Source organism: Rhamphochromis sp. 'chilingali' (assembly GCF_963969265.1).
Source record: "Rhamphochromis sp. 'chilingali' genome assembly, chromosome: 19".
NCBI lineage: Eukaryota > Metazoa > Chordata > Actinopteri > Cichliformes > Cichlidae > Rhamphochromis > Rhamphochromis sp. 'chilingali'.
In genome coordinates, this window is record NC_137946.1 from 34880767 (window position 1) to 34906905 (window position 26139).

General features: G+C 43.4%; 1 protein-coding gene across 2 annotated transcripts; it reads right to left on the reverse strand.

Annotated features, from left to right (window-relative positions):
• Nucleotides 1-127: 127 nt before the first annotated feature.
• Nucleotides 128-26100, reverse strand: LOC308387782 (macrophage colony-stimulating factor 1 receptor 2-like). 2 transcript variants are annotated; one of them, XM_080868044.1, is made up of 22 exons: nucleotides 26007-26100; nucleotides 9245-9520; nucleotides 8821-9111; nucleotides 8589-8725; nucleotides 8350-8512; nucleotides 7176-7494; nucleotides 6881-6996; nucleotides 6464-6572; nucleotides 6203-6363; nucleotides 5997-6094; nucleotides 5705-5831; nucleotides 5366-5470; nucleotides 5151-5261; nucleotides 4515-4674; nucleotides 4070-4143; nucleotides 3434-3522; nucleotides 3232-3354; nucleotides 3029-3140; nucleotides 2819-2918; nucleotides 2622-2748; nucleotides 2458-2539; nucleotides 128-1192 (listed from the first exon to the last, which is right to left on the reverse strand). In XM_080868044.1, exons 1-22 carry the CDS (start codon nucleotides 26056-26058, stop codon nucleotides 1116-1118), a joined length of 3009 nt encoding a protein of 1002 aa, XP_080724170.1. In that variant the 5' UTR covers nucleotides 26059-26100; the 3' UTR covers nucleotides 128-1115. The 2 variants fall into 2 exon arrangements, with proteins under 2 accessions (XP_080724170.1, XP_080724171.1); XM_080868045.1 differs by having other exon boundaries at nucleotides 128-1197.
• Nucleotides 26101-26139: the final 39 nt, after the last annotated feature.

Genomic DNA, 26139 nt, shown 5'->3' on the forward strand with positions numbered 1-26139 from the left:
CTGACCAGGAGAAGAGAGGTCAACTAACTCTGACACAGCACCACAAAGAGCCAAAGGTCACAAACCAATGACAGGAAGAAGTTCATGCAGAGATCTGACTTTAATGACCCCGCAGAGGGCTGATCCACCAATCAGCTCACAAACACTAATGAAGTTTGTAGTAGGCAGACTTCATCATCATCATCATCATCATCATCATCAGGAAACGTGTGAGGTCTGAAGGAGCTTCAGGAGTTTCTTCCTCCTGACACAGATAACTCAGAGGACGCTGACACTGGCTCCTTCCTCCTGTGACTTTATCACAGTCTAAAGTCCAGCTGCTGTAAACCTGTCAGGTAATCTACCTTAATCTGGCCCCGCCCCCGCACTTACCTGACAGCTGGAACAGAGACTCATTAATCACCAGCAAATAAAGATGTAATTAATGAAAGCGGTGTGATGAAGCTGTTCAACGACTGTTAAAGTTTTACTTTATTGTTCGTTACCTGTTCACACAATAGGCTCTGCCCATCAACACTGAACACTGTGTCTGTGCTTATCACAGGTAAAAACAGGTAAACAGAATCACTGACGGCACTCGTGTGTGTTTCCTCCTCTTGCTGCTCCTTGTGAAATCATCCAGAGCAGGTGACAGGTGAACCAAATCATCACAGAAACTTTATTGTTACACAAACATCATACGAGCATCGGCAGGTTTACCACAAAATACACAGCGAGCACTCAGAATGCGCATGGAAGCAGCAAACAACCCAACACGCTTAGAAACGTGGCTCACGTTACACACAGCTGTGAGGTTGGACGAGAAAACAAATGAAAGCAAAACTAATTTTAGATATTTTACAGCCAGAAACATCAGAAGAATCAGAAACAGGACGGTTTGCAGAAAAATGATCATCCACCGTCACGACTCGACTCTCAGCATCAGAGATAAAAAACGCCCACATCTGGAAACGTTCAATGTAAGTTTAAAAAACAAAATCAGAATCAGAAGATCACACAGAGTTTAAAGCTTTGATCCGCTGGTGTGACACAGAGTTTGGTTGGTGCTGCAGTTTGTCCATAAAGTTTTCAGCAGTGAGGATGAGTGTCCTCAGCCAGGAGATATGACCGGGTTCTCAGTTCTGATTGGACGAGAGGTTCAGGACAGCTGGTAGATGTTCGGCATCTTTGATTCCTTCTCCTCGTCGTCGTCCTGCTCTGAAATCGGGACATTTTATTGTGATGTCATGGTTTCATCTCAGAGTCACACACAGTTCAACCAATCAGGACAGACTGTGACTGAAATCCAGAGGGAGAAGTCAGAGGTCATGGCGTGGTCTCATCAGAGGTGAAGGTGTTTCTGACATTAAAACTCAGTCATCCTATCAAATATGTGAACACCTGATTCACAAGTTCAACAGTCAGGAGTCATTTTACTGACACAACTCGTGAAGGAAACTTAAGAGACCTCTCTCTCATCCCTTCATTAACCAGGAGACAGTCTGAGCAGATCTCAGATCTGCCAAATTAAAACCTGTTTGGAGCTGCATCATAATGTTCCCATAACTTTATTTATTATTATTTAGTGTATTATTTAGTATACGTTTTCATGAAAGCCAAAGGAAAGCCTGGGTTCAGACTTTATTCTTATTTCTGTTTTACAGGCGCTTCAGATCCTCCATGCCTTTACTGGTAATAATACACCCACAGCTCAGATTAATTTATTTATACAGAGCCAGCTCACCTCAAGCTGCTCAACCCTGGGAAGACCCAACAATCAGCTGATCCCTATCAGCTCTGAGCCTCCATGTTAGCATCAAAACATCAGCATGACTGAGGACCACAAACACACGGCTCACGTATCACAGATAAGCTCCAGTAAAGAGCCGCAGGACAGACCTGAAGCCTGGAGCACAACACCAGGGTCTGTAGTTTGAAACTCACAGCTTCTCCGAGGGTACCATGAAGGCACCGCAGGTGTGTGTGAAACCTTTATTTACCTTCTGATGGAGAAGGTGATCTGACTGAACACAGAGAGGACTGTGACATTTACTGCCTCTCTTATCATCACAGCAGTTCTTAGCTGAGCTAACATAAAAAGGGTTTTCCTAATAACCTGATACACCTGTGTCAGGTAACAACACAATGAGGCTCTGACTCACTACAAACACACACACTGTTAATGATTAATGACTGCATTAATCACAACATTTCTGATTGACTTCAGTTCTACAAACTCATCTCTATAAACACATAACAGTCCCAGAAGGCTTTGTTTGTGGTCTTTGGACCAATCAGGCTTTGGCTTCAAACCTGTGAGAAGCTCAAAAGTCATTAATGCGCCCAAACTCATCTGACTGGGACTCAGCTTTTTACTCGCTAAACACTGATCACGTGATTACATCTGCACCCCAGGCGACTTCATGATGGTTAAAGACTCTGACCCTGCAACTCTATCACAGAAACAGATGAGCTCACCTGGCTTCTCATCCTCTCTCTTCATTGTTTCTTCTTCTTCTTCTTCTTCTTCTCTGCACTCGTCGATGTTCCTGTAAGTCGGCTGAGGACACAAGAAGAAGAAAGATGATGAGGCACAGCCTGTCAGACGACACAGAGGGCTCGTAGGCCCTTCACATCCTCACCTGGTCGCTGTAACGTGATGACATATCATTGGTGGAGGGGAGAAGTCTGCTGATAAGCTGACCAATGGTTTTGAAGGTGGGTCTGTGGGTGGGCTCAAGGCTCCAGCAGAGCTTCATCAGCTGATACCTGCAGAGACAGGTGAGCGTCACTTTCAAAACAACTTTATGAGCACTGACACGAGCATCTGTGAACTCACATCTCCGCCGGGGCGAAGTCAGGCTGCTCCATGTGGCCGCCATCTTTGATCATCTTGTAGAAGTTGGTGTCCACGGCAATGTTTGGGTATGGGCTCTTTCCTGGACAGGTGAACAGAAGACTGTCTCAGAGAATGGCTGCTGAATGTCACGTACTGCTCATCACCAGAGCTGAAATGTGGTGAGGTGGTGCGTGGTGTTGCCATGGTTACCCAGAGAGAAGATCTCCCAGAGTAAGACTCCGTAGGACCAGACGTCGCTCTGCACTGTGTAGACGCACTGAAAGATGCTCTCTGGAGCCATCCACTTCACTGGGAGGCGGGCCTGTCAAAATAAAACAGCGAGTATCAAAATAAAACACAGTGATTGTTAAAATAAACAGCAACGAGTATCAAAATAAAATATGAAGACTGACATTTCCTTGAACGATGTAACTGTCATCATTGCGAATGTCTCGGGCCAAACCGAAGTCGCAGATCTTTGCAACACGACGATCAGTCAGCAGGACATTCCTCGCTGCTACGTCTCTGTGGATACACTGAACCACACAGGTGAGGCGCACAGGTGAAACAATGGTGATTGTTGTGAAAAATGATCCCATGTGAGTGTTTCCTTACATTCCTGGTGGACAGGAAGTCCAGACCCTGAGACACCTGGTAGGAAAAACTCATGAGGTCACTGACTGAAAGACCATCTGTCTGCACACCTGTGAGAAAGACAGTGAGATGAGTTCTTTAATTGCCATAAATGTAAATTATGTCAATTTGTTTAATTTATTGTGATTATGTATGTTATTTATTTCCTTTATTTATTGTTGTTCCTTTTTGGGTAAGAACCATGTTACATTCTATGTTGCGCACAGGCCCCTTTAAGTGGCGCTAAGGGAAGTTAAGAAAGCATGTACAAAGAAGCTAAGTTGTAAGTTAAATAAGTCACAAGAAGGATTAAATAAGCTGTTTCAAAGTGAAAGGCAGCTGTAAAGAAGAGAAAAAGAAGTCTGGAAGTGTTTTGTTCAGTTTTTGTTCCTGAAGCGGACTCATTCCCTCATGGTTGCATGATTGTGCATTTGTTAACTTTGGTTTAAATCTTTACTTACAATATTTATGTTTGATCATTCAGTGCATTTATGTAATGACAGTTTGATGGTAGATTTTATGGTGGTTTGGAGGAGAAGTGTGACTGAAGAATACATCCATCTGTGAACGAAGAACCGTGGTGCCGTGTATTACCTGGAGGTAAGTTCAGGTTCTTACCCTGGTGTGTTTGCCCCGGACTCAGAATTGGCTGCATCTCCTGATACTCTGAGCAGCATGAGATCCCGCTGTCACTGCAACACATATTGGATGTTACACATCAGCTGGGGTTTGAACAGGTAATGGTGGGGCTGCAATGAAACCTAACCTGAACTTCTCAACAAGCATACCTGCCAAATACGGAATACACTAACCCTAGAGCGTACAGGTGTTAGAGCTGGCTGATCTGTCAGTGTGAAGCAGCGTGATCTGCCTCCGACTGTTTGCTTTACTGTTTACTTTGGTATTAACATCTGATCTGTTCTAAGTGATTCACAATCAGTAACTGTAGGTGTGCTGAGGCACACTCAGCCTTTCCTTTCCTCTAAAAGGCTGTGATGATAATAAAGTGCACAGGTGTGAGCAGCATGAAAGACAGATGCTCTGAAACTGAGAGGCGTCACACCTGCGGAGCCTGGCGTGCTGGGCCGCCATGTTCTTATAGAAAGCCTCTTCCTGTACTTCATCCACAGTCACCATGGATGCCACGATGTCCTGAGCCCGACCCCGCAGGAAGTTGAGCAGGTCGCCATGGCTACAGTACTCTGTGATCATCAGCATAGGCCCTGGATAGTCAAAGGTCAGAAAACCACAAGTTGAAATGACTGTCTTTTATTCAGGCTTTTCTTTTTCTTCTTTGAGTCTAACAGCTGAAATGATGTCCACGTGATAGACCCCCCAGGAACTAGGCGCTTCATTTGAAGCACACTTTGGCTTAAGTTGATGAGCGGCTTATTTCCAGACTGCAGAGGACGGCAACCACACAGCAGGGAGTGCTATATTTTTACTGTAATACAGAGCATCAGCCTCTGAGATGGAAATCAAACCAAACCTGCAGTTCCTCTGGCATCCGGCAGAAGCAGCAGTGAGTCACTCCCCATAGACTCACATGTTAAAATTTTACAGCAGAAATAAACATGTTTACAGCCTGATACACAGACGTCATAACACCTGTATGAGGGCAGACCTTAAGTTTGCAAATTTTCACAATGAATCTTTGACCTACAGTGTACAATCAGTATTTCATAAACATCATCATCACCCCCACGAGTACAGGCTCCCAGCAGGTTAACGATGTTGTCATGGTAGCCGAGATGGCTGAGAATCTTAAGCTCAGACATCAAAGCCTCCCGTTCCTCCGAGTGAGCGCTTGCTGTGGACAAACAGGTGATACATTGGATCATACAACACGAACAATACGATGATGATAATGATGATAATGATGAGGATTGTGATTATGAAACTCTGCATACTAACGTTTAAGCATCTTGACAGCGACTCTGGTGATCTTGTTGTCAGTTTCCAAACCATACGCCGTGGCCTCAACAACCTTCCCGAAAGCCCCAGAGCCCAGGATGGGACCTGAAAGACAGAAAGTCGAGAACATGAAGAAGAAGCCGGAGAGAGGAAGGCTGAGGAGTCAGATCCTCAGTTTGAAGGTTAAAGTGAGCGTGAGCCTGATTCTGTTTGAACTTTCTTCGTGTTAAAAAGGGGGTTCTCCTTTCCCACTGTCACCGAATGCTTCACATTACAATACAAAACCTCAAGACGGCCATCATTGTGAATGCTCCCTGATTAAAACCCAATGTTTCGTACCGAGGCGGAGTTTGTCTCGGGGAAACTCCCACTTCTGATTGTATGGCAGTTGGGTGGGGTCAACAAAGGTGTAGTTGTTTCCATCAGTGCTTTCGATGATCTTCCAGCGGATCTCATACTTGGGTTTCTGGCAGAAGAAGAACAGCAGGTGAAGATTGTTTATTAGTCATCAAGCTGTCAGTCCAACAAGCCTCTGATAGGCTTCACCCACTCACCCACCTCCCTGCTTAGCTACAACAAAAATGACTGATCTCTGACCTGGTGAGCTCTACAGGAGGATCAGTAAATTTACCTGTCTGCACTTGTAGAAGAGGACCAATAGGAGCAGGAAGAGGACAGCGGTGGCACTCAGAACTCCAATCAGAGGCGGAGTGAAGATGATTGGATTCCCTGTAGAAAAGAGGAACTCTGATGAATCTTTATTTAAACCAGTTTGATAATGAAAGAGATTTAACTGCTACCCGTCTGATTAATCCAGTTTTATTCCCCCACACTTACGATGATGGAAGACCCGCAGAGACTCTCCCATGAGGTTGGAGGCAACACACTCCACAGTGACATCATCATCAGCTGACAGGAGGAAGTGGGACCTCACCTCCTCACCGTCCTGTGAGGTCACACTGGCCTGAGAAACCTCATTGGTAGCAATGTGTGCACACCTGTAAGAGAAGCAACATTTTTATTTTTAAAACAGCGCCTCCCTCAGGACAGATTTCACATGATTCTGCAGCCTGTAGCTGGCAGCGCCAGCATACGTACGAGGGCTGGATGCCAGGACAGGTGAACCAGAGAATTGTGGGTAGTGGATATCCTGAGCTGTTGCATGTCAGAGTACTGTTCTCCAAAGTGATATCAGTAGTCGGAAAACCTAAAATAACAAAACTGTTTTCTCAGACTTCAGAAAAGACAAAAACAGAGGTATAAACATCAGCTGAGAGCTTCTTTCGGGATCATGTGATCAGAAGAGGATGAGAAAACAGCACAGACCGTGCCATCTGGAACGTTTCAGACATTCAGCGACTTCTGTTAAAGTAGATTAGACTGCCCTCAACATCAGAAAATACCACTAAAAGGAGAAACTGTGTATTCAGGTGTCTTATAGTATAGCATGCGACTAGATGTCAGACTGTGAGAAGCTTGCGGTGAGGAAGAACGTGATTACAAAAGCTTTCTTACGGTAGACCTTGAGGTCGATGGTGTGTGAGCCACTGAAGAAGGAGTTAGAGAAATGAAACAAGTATTGCCCCCGATCCTCCGGACGCATGCGATGCAGCAGCAGGGTGGCTTCCGAGCTGGAACATCAAAAATACTGCCTTAAAAAATGTTTACACCATCACTACCAACTTAACAAGCCCTTGTACAAACACTACCACCTCAAAGGAACACAGAATATTCCACCTAGGAAATACCACCTTAAAACACTGAGGCACTCCTGACAATAGAGTGGGAGTAGCCTGTAGCCATTGCTCACCTGTAGCTGTTAGCAGCGTAGCTCTCCTGGTACACCGTACTGTCATTGTTGATGAGGTGTGTGGGTGTGGTCCAGCGCTGGCTTGTGATTGGAGGATAGGCCTTCAGCAGGAAGGTGAGGGCCACATCACGACCTTCGTGAGCCTCCACCCTGCTGCTGCCATTAACTTTAGCGCTGCTAGCTCTGTAAGCACTAACATTAGTGATGGGTTCCAGTGACCCACCACTAACGTTAACCTGTATTTCATCTGCTGCAGGCAGGTGTCCTCTGACCTGTACGTGCTCACTTGTCTGAAGGTAGATTCTCAGGTAAGGGCGTTCTGAGGAAGAGGAGATACTGTTGGTGGATGTGTGTGACTTTGAACCTGCATTCTCATTCTAAGGCAATGAGTGTACAAACATTAGGTTAGAAACGGTGCAACCAAAATGACCAAAAGTGTCCCCCCCAAACTTTGTTTGCTAGGGCCCGCTATGTTTTACAAGAATACTACCCCCCCAACCCCCGCACAAATACATCCTCCAACCACACACACACATATTTAGTTTTCAAACTCCATTGCAGTTTATTTCACACCTCAAACCTTTTGTAAACAATTAAACCAGTGCTGTCAGCGTTAATCTTGTTAAAATTACGCTAATGTCATAACCACATTAACGCGTCAAATCTCCGTTAGCAAGTTAATGCGGATCACTCCGTGTGTGGGGCTGCACGGCATCAAAGCGTTAGCACGGTTAGCTCATTAACGCGTTGGCGCACGGGGTGATCTGTGTTAACTCGCTAATGGAGATTTGCCACGTTAATGTGGTCATGGCGTTAACGTAATTTTAACAAGATTAACACTGACAGCACTAAATTAGTAAGTAAAAGTAAACTGCAATAAATTACAGGTTGTAATTAAATACACCACTACCTCTTTTGAAAACAGAAAAACAAACCATCTTTAATTATTTTACGTATAGTTGTTGTTTTTTTTTTGTTGTTTTTTTACTGTGTAAGAATATTCAACACTGCTATCAATACATTTCTGTGCAAAATGGGTTCAAAAACATAAACAACTGTAGGATACTGTTTGTCTGTGATTTGAAGCGGGGGAACAAACTGTGGCAGGATCAGTTTACTCCATTAGACATGGAAGTAGTGATGTTTTAGTTTATCAGTAAATGTCTTAACTTACCTAGCACCTTGAGCTGGATGGTTGCTGTGGCGACCCCGGCCTCGTTAATTGCCGTACACATGTACTGTCCATTGTCCGTTTGGGTGACCTCAGAGATGCTCAGAGTGCTGTTGATGTACAGCCGCCTGTTACCATAGTAACGACTGTTAGTGGCTTCCAGTTTCTGAAATGAACCAAACAACCAGTCAGCACTTGGAATATTAGGACTGAAAACGCACAGGTGACCTCTGATCTCTCACCTGCTTTCTTGGGTCTGTCCAGGTAACATTATAGAAGTGGGTGGGGTTACTGCAGAGACAGGTAACCTCAAAACGCTCTCCTACCAGACGGACAAATTCATCCTGACTAACAGACAGGGAGGGGGGGTGGCGCAACACTGCATACAGACAGGTGAAGTCAAACAGGTAATCAGATAGGTATACAGACAGACAGGTGTATAGATAAACAAGTGTAGAGATAGACAGGTGTTACCAGGGAGCACCAGCAGGTTCACGGGCCTGGATTTGAACTGTCTGCCATCCTTCCAGCCTGAACACACGTAGCGGCCATTGAACAAAGCCTTCAGGTCTCGGATTAGGGCTCCTCTTCGAGGATCAAAGGTCACGTTCATGGCGGTTGGCAGGTTCCTCCCGTCCTCTGATTGAAGGGTGAGATTTGTTACCAAGGGGTCAGTCAGTAGACACTTGAACAGGAAGTCCTCACCCTCCTTGAGATGGGGGATGCCATGACGGGTTTCAAACACTTTGGAGAGATCTGCTGGGTCTGAGAGAGGGGGATTATGGAAAACTGGAGGTCATTCTATGAATGAGTTCAGTCTGGTCACATTTGTATTAAAAGTATAAGGAAAAACCAATATCACTAACTAAAGGAACTTCAGGAGGACTACTGATCTTACCTGTGACATACAGGTGGATCCAGCTGTTCAGGTGCGCCAGGCTCTCGTTGGTGTATCTGCAGGTGTATGTTCCAGTGTGCCTGGGTGTAGCACGTTTGACCTCCACAGGGTCTGGTAGGTTGCCCCGATACACCAGTGGAAATGCAGTGCTGGTCCAGTGAACTGACCCGTTACCATGGCAACTGAGGCTGAAATTGGTGCCAGCAGTAAGAACTCGATCAGATTTACTTGGAAGGAAGTCAGAATTTAGACGGATCGATGGTGGATCAGGAGGTTCTGAAACAAACAGAAAGACAACTGAACCCATCAAACACAGCGGTCACAGAGCACACAACTGAATATACCTGAATAGTACAGGGTGGGCCATTTATATGGATACACCGTAATAACATGGGAATGGTTGGTGATGTTAAAGTCCTGTTTGTGGCACATTAGTATATGTGAGGGGGCAAACTCCTCAAGATGGGTGGTGACCATGGTGGCCATTTAGAAGTCGGCCATCTTGGATACAACTTTTGTTTTTTCAATAGGAAGAGGGCCATGTGACACATCAAACTTATTGGTAATGTCACAAGAAAAACAATGTCCTAACCTAATCCTGATGTCCTAACTCTTAACCTGTAATTTTAAATTTTGTATATTTATATTAATCTGTAAATTAGCAACTTTTGTACATATCTTTACATAAACACCTTGATTTTGCATACTCTGTATATATTATTACTGTGACAGTGTTGAAACCACTTGCACTTTAAACTCTGATTACACCCACACATAAGCACTGCTTTACTTATTTATTACTTTCTTTTTAGTTGTGTGAAGGGAACCTGCAAAGTAAGAATTTCATTCCTCTGCATAACCATCTGTGTTTTGTGGTGTACATGACAAAAACTTTTTCAATCTTGAATCAGAGCTGAGTCACCTGATTGGACCTTTGTGTCTTTTAAGAGATTGGCCACCCAGCAGGTGAGTTTGGACACTAACACTTCCAGTCCGCGGTTTGTTTGAAAACAGAGTTCCAGTCCTGACATTCGCCAAACACAGACGAGGGAACACAGATGCCTCAGACAGTCGATACTGAAATGAACACGCAACTTCTGTGAAACATCATTTACAGCTCGGGGATGGGAACAGCAGAGCTTACGGATTCCACGTGGATTTATCCCTAATCCTTTATTGGTCAGATTTTGTGTGTCAGCTCCCATAACCTGGAACATCTAGCTCTGTGTCACCTAGTCACATTCACGCAGTTTTTCATTGGTGAGACGAACGTGCTACGGTTTGATGAGTTATGTGTATAAACTGACCTGCTTGACATTAACATGTAAATAAAACCAGAGTGAAACCCTGAGAAACGTTTATGAGACGACGATGCACTTCTGAGTCTCTTCAGGGCGGGCAGATGTTATAGATGTTAGCAACATCAGTTTAAAGTGGGTCTCAATAAAAGTACAAACACTGAGAAGAGGATACAACACAACTTTATTTAAAATCAGAGAGGAAACCACTGAAATCATCTGATTTAACACACAGGAGGTCTGTTAGCTGACTGATCCACTGATTAACTGACAGCAGGTTTGTTAGAGCGTTACTGGTTAATATGTGATGTTGTTCAGCTAGAACAAAAATCATTTGTTGTTTGATAGGACTCTTATTGGCTGGTTAACAATGTGTAATTTCATCAGAAAAGATGATATCAAAAAGGGTCAGAGAATCTCATTTGCTGGCTGGTGTCTTGGTGGTCTCCTGCAGGTGTGTGGCAATGCGAGATGTCTGCAGCAGTAAAGCTTGATGGTTTTCAACCAGCAGGCTCTGGTGACGAGCCAGGTTCTGCAGATCCTGGATCTGCTGCAACCCCTGAGACATGCAGACAAGGTTAGACTGATCTCCTCAGCAGATACTGAGATTAAAAATGGCTAATCAATGCTTCTGAATGACTTAATCTGGGTGGCTCTTTGCATACTTGGTCTGTAAATCTTAAACAATGCAGAACCAGAACTTCCAGCACTCAGACAAGCTGTATTAATTTAGTTTAAACTAATATTAATAAGAATGCATCTGAACTAAATCTGAGATATGCTCATCTAAAATCAGCTAAACCTGAGTTAGAACTGTGATGACGTATCTGTAAAAATCCTTGGCTAAATTTATGATATACCAAACGTGCGCTAATCTCATCTCAAATAAACTCAACAACATTAAGTCCAAGATAAATTGAACTAAAGCCGGGCTAAAGCTGGACTCGCCTGAGTTCCCAGGGTGCCAAGCTGATCGACCACCTGGGCCTGCTGTTTGGCCGCCTCCGTCTGGATCTGGACCAGTTGGGTCAGCAGATTCAGGACCTCCTTCCTCCACGTGTCCTCATGTTGCTGAGTCTGGATTAACTCCAGCAGTCTTGAGGTGGAGCCCGGACCGGCAGGGTCAGTGTCTGATTGGCCAGGAGACTGGGCTGCGCCCATCATGATACCAGCGGGTGGGATGTCATGGAGATCACCTGGAGTGAAGACGCCTGAAGTCAAAACTTCAGTTTTTTTGTAGAGCAATCCTATTCCTGTGACTTTCAAAATAAAAGCCCTATTTTATTAAAAGTTAAAGTGTGAGGAAAAGTTGGAGGACACGCTGCTCGTCCTGTGATGACCCCCCCGACACTACACCATATATTTTCAACCGGAACATTATGGTTAACAGGTGGATAGCTGCACAGCAAACAGCCACTTACTGGTAAAGACGAAGTGGTCAGTATATCCTGGTTTAACATGAACTCACTGCTGCAGCACTACAGTGATGGCCATTCACTAGTTAGTTTCAGTGTCCTTATTTTCCTCTGAGGTATCAATTCTGTCACTAGTAACAAGAGGTGGGCAGAATCTTACTTTACTCATTATTCAAGTAACGAGTAAAGATTCAAGACTCACAGCGTTTATTGTCATGTGTACAAAGAAAAGCATTTGTCTGTACAATGAAATTCTCTGCTGTCCACACACAGATCCCGGTTAATATGTACAATAGGACTAGGACAGATAAAATACAAATAGTATAAATAAATAAATGGAGACAAAAAATTGAAGTATTAAAAAGATTTGTGTGCAAAAAGAGCTATGTAAGGCATTACTATTGCAAAAAAGTAATTAGATTACTATTTTTTTCCCCATAAGAGCACTGCGTTACTGCGTTACTAAACCGGGATTTTGTTAGTGAGAGTGTCTCATGACAATGATGTACAAGCATGTGACGTTTGTGGCAGCAACAGACGTGTGCAGATCAACAATGGATAATATGGAGTGCAGGAGAGAGTACGACCATGCAGCGTTTAAAGCGTGGATTTACTCACATTACTTTGAGTTTGATTCTGTAAAAAGTGAGAAAAACATTAGCGTCCACTGTACACTCTGCATGGGAAGAAAACTTCTTTCTACAGCAAAAAGTTAAACTTCAAATCTGAGCAAGTACTGAGCATGCTGCCACGGGAATGTGAAATTCACAGAGAGATCCCCCCACTGACATGACCGCTGTGGTACTGCTGTGGCAAACCTCCACCCGCCCCACTCCTGCTAAACAGGTGACAATAGATTTCGGAGTTGCTGAATCGTTGATTTTATTTATTTTTATTATTATTTATTATTATTATTAAATGTGTAACACAAAAGGATAATACAGGAATGCACAGATATCAACACACCATAGCACAATAAACACAGACAGCAACATGGGAAAGAGTTCCAGTGTGTACATCTGATCTGGGACCGCTGCAATCTTTCGACTGCACCTCCAACTGACCTGATGTCCACATCAGAGGGGAGGTAAGCGTTGGAGGTGGCGTTGGATCCGGGGTAGGGAGGGTGATGCGTCAGTGAGTGCTTATCAGTATCAGTATATATATGTGTGTCCATAGTTCAGCTGAGACAGTGTCCTTCGCCCTGCCAGGCTAAGTAAACAGTCTTCCAGCCAACCCAGGTGAACAGCTGGTTCCGCTTTCTTAATTCTCCGATAAGTCAGGGCCAAGCCAGCTCCGATCAGCAAGAACCCTGTCATCATGGTTCCAAATAGGTAGATATCTTCAGCGTCCTCGATCAACAGTCCCGCCAGGCACACGATCCTCTGCCACCCGTCCATCGTGTATCCGGCAGGGAAAGTCCCTCCAGGGCACTCGGGCTCACCCGAGCCCAGACTTCTCGTTGAGAAAAGGGTGTCAATAACATTCAGAGACCAGTTGATCAAATCCATAATTCTCTTTAGGTTTTAGAGAACAGACTGTGAGAGAGTGTTCAGGGAAAGTAGTACACACGAGACAAGACAAGGACATAAGAACTAAGCAGGGAAGATAAGGGAGAGGAGAAAAGTCCGTCTGCCTCCTCCGAGAGCCAAAAGGAAAGCTGTGCACTCTGATTTAAAGGTGAAAAGCACCTGAGCAGGTGAGCAGAGCTGCAGAGTCCAGAATCAGCTGACACGGGTGTGTCACTGTGAGCTCTGAACACTAACCCCCATTGTCAGCACACAACAGCGTGCACAATCAAAATCAGATTCAGAATCGCATTTATTGGCCATGTATATGCTCAGACACATACAAGGAATTTGGTTCTGGTAGATGGTGACTCTCAAGCACAACAATGTAAATCTCAACAATGTAAGCAACACAATACACCCACACACACACACACACACACACACACACACACACACACACACACACACACACACACACACACACACGTGTGGATATATATACATGGTACACATGGATACACAAACATACACAAAGCTGTGTAAACCAACCATAAATAACCAATCTAAATCTTATATACATAAACTACAGGATGACAGAAAGGAGATGAAATGGAATGAGTACTACAGAACATAAGGTGCAGTTGCAGTCTGGCAGTGGGAGCAGTGTGGCAGGTCAACTGTTTAGGAGGGAGATGGCGAGGGGAAAGAAACTGTTCCTATGTCGGGTGGTCCTGGTCTGCAGGCTTCTGTACCGTCTGCCAGAGGGCAGCAGGTCAAAAAGTCTGTGTCCAGGGTGTGAGGGGTCTGTGATGATCTTCCCTGCCCGTTTCATGCTTCTTGAGAGCTGTAGGTCCTGGATGGAGGACAGGGGGGTGCCGATGATCTTTTCTGCTACCAGTGCAGTCCGCTGCAGGCTGCTCCTGTCCTGTTTAGTGGCTGCACCATACCAGACTGTGATGGAGGAGCACAGGACGGACTCAATGACTGCAGTGTAGAACTGGATCAGCAGCTGCTGTGGGAGACTGTACTTCCCCAGTTCTCTCAGGACAATCGGCACACACTGCAACGTGTGCTTCATAGGGACAAACACAATAGGAAAAAATGTATTTTAAATAGAAAAGGCGGACTGAGTTTGGTGTCACGTTTAACACTTTATGACCAACCACAGAGCTCTTTGCATCTTTACATGTTTACATGCTGTGAAATGCTGCAGCAAGAGTCCTGACAGGGACTAGAAAGAGAGAGCAGATTTCTCCTGTTTTGGCTTCCTGTTAAATCCAGAATTCAAAATCCTGCTCCTCACATACAAGGTCTTAAATAATCAGGCCCCATCTTATCTTAATGACCTTGTAGTACCATATCACCCTATTAGAGCACTTCGCTCTCGCACTGCAGGCTTACTAAAGCATATAGTTAGGGCAATAGGTGGCAGCAGATGGCCACCCCTCCCTGAGCCTGGTTCTGCTGAACCTTTGTAATTGTCCGAGCTCATCCACTCCACACCATGGAATCCTCGACCACCTTACTGAGGGCTGATCATCTTCACTAACCTGCCAGCAGTTGTTTTCCTCTCCTTTGAGTGGCGATATCACTTGGCGTTCGCTCTCTCTGCGCCTGTCTTCATCCTGTCTTCCTTCTCTCGCCCCAACCGGTCGCAGCAGATGGCCCCGCCCCTCCCTGAGCCTGGTTCTGCTGGAGGTTTCTTCCTGTTAAAAGGGAGTTTTTCCTTCCCACTGTCGCCAAAGTGCTTGATCATAGGGGGTCATATGATTGTTGGGCTTTTCTCTGTATGATTTATTGTAGGTCTACTTTACAATATAAAGCACCTTGAGGTTGTTGTGATTTGGCACTATATAAATGAAATTGAATTGAAATACAGTTATACCCTCGCTACAACGTGGTTCACTTTTCATGGCCTAGCTGTGTTGCTGATTTTTTTTTTGGTTTCATTCTTTAATACTGGACTTATTTTTCTATGAAGGTTTGAACTTTGAGAGTGTTTAAACATAGGAAAAGTGTGAAAATGTTGATGAGAGAAGTGTATAAAGTGTGTAGTGAGGGGTTTTACAGCCTTAAAACATCTATAATAATTGTAAAAAAATAAACATTGCAGATTTCACATATTGCCAGTTATTTTTAAAATGTAACTCCGGCGACATACGAGGGGTCACTGTAATCACATTTTGAGCGGTTCAGCTTTGTACAACCTTTATAACTCAAAGTGTGAAAGAAGTATCTACATAAAATGCTAAAAAGTGAATAAACCACACAAAACAATGTCCACACTTTTAAGCAGAGAAAGTTTGATTGTTCACCACTTCATTTTTATAAAATGTAGCAAAACCAAAAACACAATGCAGAACAATGAATGTGATCAGTGCCGTGACACAGGCACAGCCTCAGGGGGCTGTTTCCTGCACAGGTGTGTTCCCAGACCCTGACTCATCCTGGTCTCCGACCCAAACACCACCGACACCACCCAGAGACTCAAAACAAAACTGAGCGGCGAGTGAAACAGGACGTGAAGCCGAGGCCCGCGGTCACACGATTTACACGAACATCACCTGCTCGCCGTCACAAACATAGCCTCATGTCCACAGCCTCACGTCCACCGCACGTTACAGAACATAGTAATTATAATTCAGCACTGATGATTTTACACATCTGTCTGTATCACACCTGTGACCCAAGAACAATGCAGTGATTCAGGCTGGAACAAAGACTGGTGTGTATGTGTGTGTGTGTAGATTCCACTTCATACAGCATGCCTCATTCACAGCAACACTTTCTCCTATGCTCGCTAACACTCACACTGATACTCTGATGGAGGCATTGGAGCAACTCAGGGCTCATATCTTGTCCAAAGATATTTGGTGTGCAGACTGGAGGGAGCCAGGGATCGACCCACCGTTCTGCTCAGTGGATGACCTGCTCTACGTCCTGAGCTACAGCCACCCTGTAGCTGTGTGTAAGTGTGTGTGTGTGTGTGTGTTCTGTGACTGTTTGTTAAGTTTCAGGTTAACATCTGCTTGTGCCTTTCAGTGCTGATGGAGTTTTTCCAGATGTGCTGCTTAGATTTTCTCCGTGTGTTTTACAGCCTGACAGTGTACACCACCTCAGCTCTGCTCATTTAATCTGACACTCAGGGGTCAGAATATTAGGAACACGCCCTGATCCAGCAACTCCAGCCTGCTGGATCAGGGCGTGTTCCTAATATTCTGTCCTAATAATCGAGCGGTGCTCTGGTCGATAAACAAAGAAGGACATTTGTCAAGCTTCATGTGACAGTTGGAGACTCACATCATCGAGTTTCGCAATCAGAGCGAAAAAACAAGAAGTGAAACTTTGAGCGTGTGTGTGTGTCTGTTCGTGTGTGTGTGTGTGCGTGGGTGCGTGTCTGTGTGTGCGTGTCTGTATCTGTTTGTGTGTGTGAGTGTGTGTCTGTGTGTGTGCGTGGGTGTTTGTGTGTGCGTATGTGTGTGTCTGTTCGTGTGTGTGTGCGTGTCTGTATCTGTTTGTGTGTGTGTCTGTTTTCTCCTCTGGCTCTGAACTCTGAACAGCGCCAGTGTTATTGCTCATTAGTGTAATTATCAGCTGTCGTTTTGATAATGAGTCATTATTCATCTCCAGCTGGATAAAAGCTGATCACAGATCAGATTTACAGTCAGATGTTGTGTGTGTGTGTGTGTGTGTGTGTGTGTGTGTGTGTGTGTGTGTGTGTGTGTGTGTGTGTGTGTGTGTGTGTGAAGGTCAACACACACTCGCACAGTAAAAGCTAACCCTGACAGGAAGTAGAATCCTTCCTGAAGTCTGCTGGTAAAAGTGTTTTTAAACCACACCAACATCCACAGATTGGGCAACTCCAGAGTTTCTGCAGATGGTGTCTCACACCACCACCACCACCACCATCATCATCATCATCACCGCTAACAAAGTTGGATTCCGTTCTTACACCAAACACAGCTTAAAGCAGTGTAAAGCAGCTCCGCACTGAGCGCGCTCTGTAACGTGAAATCATTTGGTTTTTCATCGAGGTTGGAGCAGCCCCTCCTCTCTGGTATAAATGTGAGTTTGGACTGGTTTTACTGGTTTCCTGATCTGAAGGTTTCACTGAGCCTCAGCTCTGAGGACTCGCAGACTTCCTTTAAACCGCTTCTTCACACTGGCTTTTCTTACTTCGATATGATGTCATCATTTTACCATCACTTTGACGGCTTGCTCTTGACGTTTATCTTTACTTTGATCCTATTTAGTCACCAGCTGTAGTTAAAGGCCACGTGTAAATTATTCTTTACAGGCTGTGCCCCGCCTTCGTCTGACTATGATGAAGCTCCACAGGTGAGCTCGGCAGGTATGGAAATAGCTGTGCAGTTTGCTGGAGCTCACCCCCACTGGGCAGATACATTTGTGCAGGTGATGAAGAGCACACGCTGCCTGCTCTTTTAAACCCCACTGCAGAAACAATAATGATGCCTGTTGCCTAGCAACCTGCGCCATCTTATATTAAAGAATACAAACTGATCACAAACAAGCAGCTGCAGCAGAGATGACACCTGACGAACTTTTTATCTAATTTTTTGGCACGTTGAAATGAATGGACCACATTACAAGTGTGGTTGCCAGTTTAGCTCACCAGGGTGAGCCATGTTTTAGCTCAGTGAGATGAGCCGCCCTTCTGAGAGGGCCGGGTTCGAATCTTGCCCATGCCCATTTCTTTTCAACAGACAGTTCAACTTTTCACCTCTTTTCAGCAGAAAATTCTGCTTCTTCATCTCTTTTCAGCAGATTCCACTACACAGCATTCACACTGCATTTTCACAGGAAATGCAGCTTTTTCTAGTTTACTTTGACTTTCTTTTGTTGGTTTTTGTTTATTTTTCTTGTGATTAGTTTTGGTTTTATTTGCTTATTTTTTGTAATTCAGCTGAATTTCTTATTGTGTGAGTCTTTTTTTGTGTTGGTTGTTTAGATTTATTATACTTTATTTATTTATTTACTTCTTTTCAGAAGTAAAGTTAAGTTTACATTGGTGTTCTAGTTTAGATTAGTTTATTTGTTTTTTTAACCTTTATCTTACTTTGAGCTGTTCTTACTTCATTTCAGTTGAATTGTAGCGTTTGCTTTCATACTTTAATTTACTCCATGTTGTTTGTGTTAGTTTTCATTTACTTCAGTCTCGTTTAGTTTACTTTTTAAAAAATTGTTAGCTTGCTTTTGCATAATGATTTGTTTTTAACTGTGGTTCATGTTTACGTTGCTTTTGTTTAACCTTTTGTTACTTTAGATTTCTTTGACTCTTTTTAGTGCAGTCTAGTTTTAAAAGACCTCAGCAGCTTTCACTGCATCTGAAACTTGGTATCTCCACCGGGCCTCTTGTTTCAGGAACAGAAAGTTGGGTGTTTGTCAGAGAATTAAAGTCAAACACGTCAAACTGAACTGTCTCTTATTTATTTATTTATTTATTTATTTTTATGGTCACATTCATGTTACCAGTGACTGATCAAAGACTTTTTACATCAATGAGTCTGAATAAGATTTAAAGGGAAAAACACAAGTTTGTTCCATGAAGAGCTGACCGAGGCCGCTGTCCTCTCAGAACTGAGAGGTCAGGAGAGTTTGTGTGGACGCAGAACTGAATCACACCGCACAGACGCTCCAGTAACCCCTGACAGCAGACACACAAACGTCAGAAACACAAACGTCACACACACACACAAACGTCAGAAACACAAAGATCACACACCCAACGTCAGACACACAAACACACAAACGTCAGAAACACAAACGTCAGACACACAAACACACAAACGTCAGACACACAAACATCAGAAACACAAATGTCACACGCACACAAATGTCACACACAAAAACACACAGACGTCAGACACACAAACATCAGAAACAAAAATGTAACACACAAACACACAAACGTCAGAAACACAAACGTCAGAAACACAAAGATCACACACCCAACGTCAGACACACAATCACAGAGACGTCAGACACACAAACGTCAGAAACACCAACGTCACACACCCAACGTCAGACACACAAACATCAGAAACACAAATGTCACACACACACAAATGTCACACACAAAAACAAACAAACACACAAACGTCAGATACACAAACACCAGAAACACAAACGTCACACACACACAAATGTCACACACAAAAACAAACAAACACACAAACGTCAGACACACAAACACCAGAAACACAAACGTCACACACACACAAATGTCACACACACACAAATGTCACACACACACAAATGTCACACACAAAAACAAACAAACACACAAACGTCAGATACACAAACACCAGAAACACAAATGTCACACACACACAAATGTCACACACAAAAACAAACAAACACACAAACGTCAGACACACAAACACCAGAAACACAAACGTCACACACACACAAATGTCACACACAAAAACACACAGACGTCAGACACACAAACATCAGAAACACAAATGTCACACACACAAACACACAAACGTCAGAAACACAAACGTCACACACCCAACGTCAGACACACAAACATCAGAAACACAAATGTCACACACACAAACACACAAACGTCAGACACACAAACGTCAGAAACACAAACGTCAAACACACACAAATGTCACACACAAAAACACGCAAACAAACACACAAATATCAGACACACAAACACCAGAAATACAGACTTCGGAAACACAAACTTCAGACACACAAACTTCAGACACACAAACATCTGACACGCAAACGTCAGACACAGAAACATCAGAAATATAGACTTCGGACACACAAACATCACACACGCAAATATCACGCACACAAAGACAAACAGGTCAGATACACAAAGTCAGACACACAGACACACAAACATTAGACACACAACCTTCAGACACAAGAACATCAGAAATACAAAACGTTGGAAACACAAACTTCAGACACTCAAACGTCAGACACACAAACATCAGACAAACAAACATCAGAAATACAAACTTTGGAATCACAAACATCAGACACACAAACACCAGAAATACAGACTTCAGAAACACAAACTTCAGACACACAAACACCAGAAATACAGAGTTCAGAAACACAAACGTCAGACACACAAACGTCAGACACACAAACGTCAGACACACAAACACCAGAAATACAGAGTTCAGACACACAAACGTCAGACACTCAAACGTCAGACACACAAACGTCAGACACACAAACTTCAGACACACAAACTTCAGACAAACAAACATCAGACAAACAAACATCAGAAATACAAACTTTGGAATCACAAACATCAGACACACAAACACCAGAAATACAGACTTCAGAAACACAAACTTCAGACACACAAACACCAGAAATACAGAGTTCAGAAACACAAACGTCAGACACACAAACTTCAGACACACAAACATCAGACACACAAACACCAGAAATACAAACATCAGAAACACAAACGTCAGAAAACAAACGTCACACACACAAAGACAAACAGATCAGATACACAGAGTCAGACACACACACACACAAACTTCAGACACACAACCTTCAGACACACGAATGTCAGACACACGAACGTCAGACACACAACCTTCAGACACACGAATGTCAGACACACGAACGTCAGACACACAACCTTCAGATACACAAACGTCAGACACACAAACTTCAGATACACAAACGTCAGACACACAAACTTCAGACACACAAACTTCAGATACACAAACTTCAGATACACAAACTTCAGACACTCAAACGTCAGACACACAAACATCAGAAATACAAAACGTTGGAAACACAAACTTCAGATACACAAACGTCAGACACACAAACGTCAGACACACAAACTTCAGATACACAAACGTCAGACACACAAACTTCAGACACACAAACTTCAGACACACAAACTTCAGACAAACAAACATCAGACACAAAAACTTCAGACACACAAACTTCAGACAAACAAACATCAGACACAAAAACTTCAGACACACAAACTTCAGACAAACAAACTTCAGACACTCAAACATCAGACACACAAACTTCAGAGACACACACTTCAGACAAACAAACATCAGAAATACAAACTTTGGAATCACAAACATCAGACACACAAACACCAGAAATACAAACTTCAGAAACACAAACGTCAGACACACAAACTTCAGAGACACAAACACCAGAAATACAAACGTCACACACACATACATCACACACACAAAGACAAACAGGTCAGATACACAGAGTCAGACACACAGACACACAAACATCAGACACACAACCTTCAGACACACAAAACATCAGACACTCAAACGTCAGACACACGAACATCGAAATACAAACTTCAGACACACAAACATCAGAAATACAAAACGTTGGAAACACAAACTTCAGACACTCAAACGTCAGACACACGAATGTCAGACACACAAAGACAAACAGGTCAGATACACAGACACACCAACATCAGACACACAACCTTCAGAAACACAAACTTCAGACACACAAAGTTCAGAGTGAGAAGATCCAACCAAAACCTCTCATTGAGTCAACGATCAACAATCAGTAATGATTGGCTAACAGCTTGTGAGGTCGTCAGACCGAGCGGACATACGAGGTTTTCACTGTTTGGAGAAAGTGCTGCAGTTGGGAGGTTTCAATGGGGGGGGGTGCTGAAACCTCAGAGAGTCAGGAAACACATTTTCTTATTTTTACCAGAGACCACAAATACACACACGCACACACACATAGGGACTGTGTGTCTGTGTGCGTGTGAGGGTCTCCTCTGTCCCACTTCCTCGTTTTACTTCTCCTTCTCTGAGGACTCTGTGGGAGTGGGGTGGAGGCCATGGAGGAAGCGATCACCACATGTTTACGCCGCTTGGACGCGACTCAGCGGAGTGTCACAGCTCAGCGCTGCGTTTAAGGTCACAACAAAGAGCTGGGAAATGATTGTCCTCTCCTCTGAGGGTGGAGACTGAACACACTGAACAATCACACACACACATACACTGCTGCACTTTTGTTTGATTTAATAAAATATTTAAAAATTAAAACACATTAAATCACAGATCACCACGTGTAACACCATCACGAGTCACAGCACACGGATGAGATTTATTGATTTCAGTGGTTTGTTTCAGCATTTTTGTACTTCATCAATCTGTCTGTGTGTGTGAGAGTTTCTACTATCAGAGTAGAAACTGATCTGGAGTTTCTACTAAAACGTTGGAGGTAGTTCATAAGAGATTACAGGACGAACCTAACCTCAGCAACAGGACTGCTCTCAGCATCGACCAAGTGTGTTTAAACTGTGTCTTCATTCCACCTACTTCACATACAAGGGTCAGTTTTACAGGCAGAAACATGGGTGTGCCATGGGCTCCCCAGTTTCACCCATCGTGGCCAATATGTACATGGAAGAAGTGGGAAAGAGGGCTTTGCTATCCTACCCTGGAACACCACCAATCCATTGGTTCAGATATGTGGATGACACCTGGGTGAAAATCAAATCTCAGGACGTTCCACATTTCACGGATCACATTAACTCAGTGGACCGACTCATCAAATTCACCAGGGAGGATATGAAAAGTGGCAGCTTAGCCTTCTTAGACTGTGAGATTTCCATCAGTAATGGGGGACATCTAAAAGCTGACGTGTACCGTAAACCTACACATACGGATCAGTATCTAAGGTTTGACTCTCATCATCCACCGGAGCATAAACTGGGTGTCATCAGGACGCTACAACACAGAGCGAACACCATCCCCACAGACACAGCGGCCAGGGAGGCAGAAGAACATCAAATCAAGGAGTAATACAGCCCATTATTGTCTGTGAAGGTTCTCAGTCATCCAGGTCATCGTAGTTTAGGGAGCTTGGAAAGAAAAATGTCTGGACTTCTTTAAGTTTCTTGAAGACGTGTCATCCAAGAAGCTTCTTCAGTTGTAGGTCAAATGGTCGAGAGTCCCAGATTTAAGTCCTAGAGGAGTGTCCCCCAAGGGTGTCATGAATCCCCTGTTGATCCTCTACATAATTGCACAGGTCAAGGTGTGAAAGTAAGTGTAGGTCACAATCAGCCAACGTTGTTTGGCCATTGTCCAACAGTGCTACTGGTTTCAGTCAAACAAATGTCCTGTTTAAAAGGTTGGAAACCTGCAGACAGCTGAGACTGAAGAAGTCACCTGATGATGATGAAATGTTTCTCAAACTGAAAACATTCAGATGGACAGAATCCGCTTTCTGTGCTGACTCCAGGTCAGTTTAACCCTACTGTAGGAGGCTGTGTGAGGCTCTGTTTAACATCCATGATGTGCAGGAGCACAGATCATAATGCACTTTGTGCATTATGATCTGTCTCATAATGCACAAAGTGCATTGTGGGTAAACGCTCAGGCTTGTACCAGCGTGTAAGACAGGTGTCTGCTCAGCACAGGTGAGCACGTGAGGGGTCTGCTTTACTCTACAGCATTTATTAGAGAAAGAAACATGTATAAAACTAACTATTCTGTTTTTCTTTATTCAACTGATAATAAAGCAAAGTCAGAAATTGCTTCAGTGTCTAAAGAAGAGGCAGCTGATTATTGATCACTAATGTACTGATGTATTGATTGAACATCTGTAGGCAGGTGCGACTGCTCTTCCTGTCAGCCATGAGGAGTTCAGGGTCTGGATAGAGGTCCTGGTCCCGCGTTTCTGTGCTGTCTGTGTCTGTGGGCACGGTAGTGTGGGTGTGTGTCCTTCAGCTGCTGAAGCACAGCAAACCCTCCAACCTTCTTCAGGTTTAAGGCGGTGCTTACTGCTTTACAACTCACTTAAGTTTGCATTATTAGGGGCGTGGCCTCTTCGACTGACAGGTGGATGGTGACACAGGTGACTGCAGCTGCTGGCTGTCTGCTAGCTTCACCTGAGCAGGACCTCTGAACATGTTTGTGCTGCTGGAGCATTTTAATGACATCATGTGACCAATAACATGGCTGTTGTGAGGGCACTGTAATAACAGAGGACTTAGCTGCAGGTTACTGATTAGCAGGTATTCTAACAGCTGGAACATTATAACTTTATTTAAAAAAATAATTATTAAAGAACTTGAATTATAAATTTTACAAAAACGAAGGAGCAAACAAGGGAAGTGAAGAAGACACAAACACAGAAATCACTTCAACTTTCAGCAGAACTACAGACCACGCTGACAACACTCCAAGCATCATGTTCATGGAAATCACCGTTTTCAGGTAGAAGCGCTGACAATGATCCAATCAGAATCCAGAGGACAAAAGCACTAAACATGACCTCCTAATGAGGACTGTGACACCCCCGCCACGTGTACGTTAACCACCGCTGCACAGACACGTTATTAGTAACCTGGGTCTGATTCCACGACATCATTTAAAAAGGAAAATATCAGACGTTAAAGCAGCCGTGCTGTTCCAGCCGTGACCCGGTGACCCCGGTTCTGACTGAAGCTCTGTGCAGACGCTGCTGTGCACATTTGCTTCCTGTGGTTCAAACAGCAGTTTAACTGTCCACAAACTTTTGTCCTGCGAGCGCTCTGAAAGCAGCGCCTGGTTTCCTGCTGCTGAATGGCTCAAAGCCACAACAATAAGAGCCTGAGGTCACATGACCCACGCAGTTGGTCAACAAAATAAAAACTTTTTACAGCAGGTTCACGAAACAAAGAGCAAAACACGTGTTTCATGTCTGATATTATATTAAAATCTTTTCTCTTTCAGAGAAACAAACCATCAGAAAATATAAAAATGATAATTTATAAAGTACTTATTAGTTAGAAATATTAAAACATCAATCTGAGCAACAAATCAGCCATTTTCATTCCTGTTGCTCCAGTGTTATCTAAAAGAATAATATACATGTGATAATTGTGTAATAAACATGTAATAAACTAATGACACCATTACCAAGCTGTAATAACATAACAAAATCTTAAAATAAAATGAATCCTTTAAAACCTGAACCATGAAATAACTGCCAGAAGTCTTTAGTTTTTTGAACTTTCAGACAATATATATAAAAATATATCAAACTTTAATTTGTATATAAATGAATTTTCAGTTGCACCATATTTGCTACATAAGCCATATTTTTGCAATTTAGTCATTAAAAACGTGTCATGTATAATGTTTTGAGGGTAAAACAAAGTCACACTGATGATGTAGAAGTCTCAAAAAGTCACAAAAACACATGAATCAGATACGATACGCCGGGCTTTAAAGAGTAAAATGTTAATTTCAGGTCATGAAAAGATTAAATGTGTCATAAACATTTTTAATAAAATATTTGTTTTGTTCATTGAACATCACTGATCGATGTTTGATTAAACAAACAAGCTTCCTGATGTTATTGATTTGATTATTAATAAGTGATGTTACTAATGTAACTGTGATCTGAGACCAGTTTCAGGTTTTCCTTTTCATCACTTTGAATGTTTCAGAGTCTTGTTTCTGTTGTTTATTTACAGTTTGTTTTGGTAAACAAAGAGTAAACATAAACAGATTTGTTTTCTTACCTCCTGCAGAGCGGCTCAGGGCGATGAAAAGCAGCAGACAGTGGAGCCACATCTCTCTCTCTCTCGCTCAGTGTTGTTGGAGCTGAAGTCAGAGTGAATCTGACTGAATGAGTCCAACTTCCTCCTGAAACAC